Genomic DNA, 1,427 nt, shown 5'->3' on the forward strand with positions numbered 1-1,427 from the left:
GTGAAATGCGAGCTAACGCGTAACGTAGCATAGTACCCGGAAATTGGAAGTGTGCTACACATTCCAGATTTTCAAACAGATTATTCACTATTCTAACATTACACCCGGAAGTTAATATCCAATCTTGATAAATTTCAACTGGCAGCACATTTATTTACAAATAGTGAGAGCAGATTTATATATCAGGAGGGAAATCGGTGCATTTGGCATAATCGATGCTTTGTATTAGAGCAATTTCTAACAAATGGATAAGCGCATCTTATACATAATTCTTATATAATTGCCAGCTAAAACGAAATTTCTCTGATGAACTCAGATAAATAAAAGTAAAACATTTTGAAAGCGGAATGAAAGCGATGGACAGCACCAAGCAGAATAGCAGTTAAAGCTGCTTCAAATTCACTCTGCAGTGGACATCGCATTGTTTGATGTCAGCATTTGTGCGCCATTTGTGTGTGATTAATTTTATTCTGTCAGTATCAACAAAAGGCATTAGTGCCACAAGGAATATCACAAGTTGATCTTCAATTGTAGATAAAATATGAAATGAAAATAAATATTGTTGCAAAATGGTTATTAAAAATAGAATTCAAAACCGTCCAATTCATTTTTGTTTGGTCCTGCGTTTTGCATTCGAGAGTTATTTGAATCATTTTCTGTTCTGTTCATCATTTTCACAATGGCTGATATTTCTGAGCTGCGTTTTGTAACAAATCATGGCGGAAGTACGTCTCTTGTTTCTCAAGGAAGGACATATACAAATTGAGATACACCAATAAACAGAGAAAACATTGGGTTTGCTCAAAAGTATGCGCTAAATGTACAGTGTGTGTCCTTCGTTATTAAGGGTTAGGTTACTTTGGTATAGGGCAGAGAAGGCTGCAAGGGTGTCATATGGACAAACCTGGATGTGACATATGTGATCACGCAAAAGGATCACATCGAAAGCTGCACAGTGGATGAGCATTTAGCATACAAAATGGAAAAAAAGGCGGTTTTGAAAAAAAGAGGCGCGGAAGAAACAATATCCATCCTCGCCATTTACGATGAAGTTTCCGCCGCGTCCGCTGTGCCATCTGCATCTGGCCATTTTCCGCTTTTCAAGCGGATGAAGTCCACGATGTACAGCCATCAGACAGAGCAATACCTAAAACTGCCTGAACATCGTCGGAACTAGCAAATCCCTGACGCATTCAGGACAACAATGGCCGGTGAAGATTTTTTGCTGTGGCAGAGTGCATCGAGTCATATATTGGTATTGGCTACGGGTTCTAACATTAGACTGATGGCAACCAGGCGAACCTGGGCATTGGATGGTACATTCAAGATTGTACCACAATGGTATCAAAAACTGTTTACCATCCATACCTTTTTGGCGGGCAAGCTGGTGCCAGCAGTCTATTGTTTATGTACGGATAAAGATCTTA

General features: G+C 39.3%; 1 protein-coding gene across 1 annotated transcript; it reads left to right on the forward strand.

Annotated features, from left to right (window-relative positions):
• Positions 1-679: 679 nt before the first annotated feature.
• Positions 680-1,177, forward strand: Tsp_13683 (hypothetical protein). The gene is made up of 2 exons (XM_003366205.1): positions 680-706; positions 869-1,177. The coding sequence occupies exons 1-2, from the start codon at positions 680-682 to the stop codon at positions 1,175-1,177; spliced, it is 336 nt and encodes a 111-aa protein (XP_003366253.1).
• The last annotated feature ends 250 nt before the right edge of the window (positions 1,178-1,427 follow it).

The sequence above is a fragment of the Trichinella spiralis genome, assembly GCF_000181795.1.
Source record: "Trichinella spiralis strain ISS 195 chromosome Unknown Scfld6386, whole genome shotgun sequence".
Lineage (NCBI taxonomy): Eukaryota > Metazoa > Nematoda > Enoplea > Trichinellida > Trichinellidae > Trichinella > Trichinella spiralis.

Excerpts from the sequence above, each read along its gene's own strand:
- Tsp_13683 (XM_003366205.1), top strand. The coding sequence starts at position 680 with ATGGCTGATATTTCTGAGCTGCGTTTT. Across the intron at positions 707-868 it reads ATATTTCTGAGCTGCGTTTT|GGCAGAGAAGGCTGCAAGGG; the intron begins GTAACAAATCAT and ends ACTTTGGTATAG.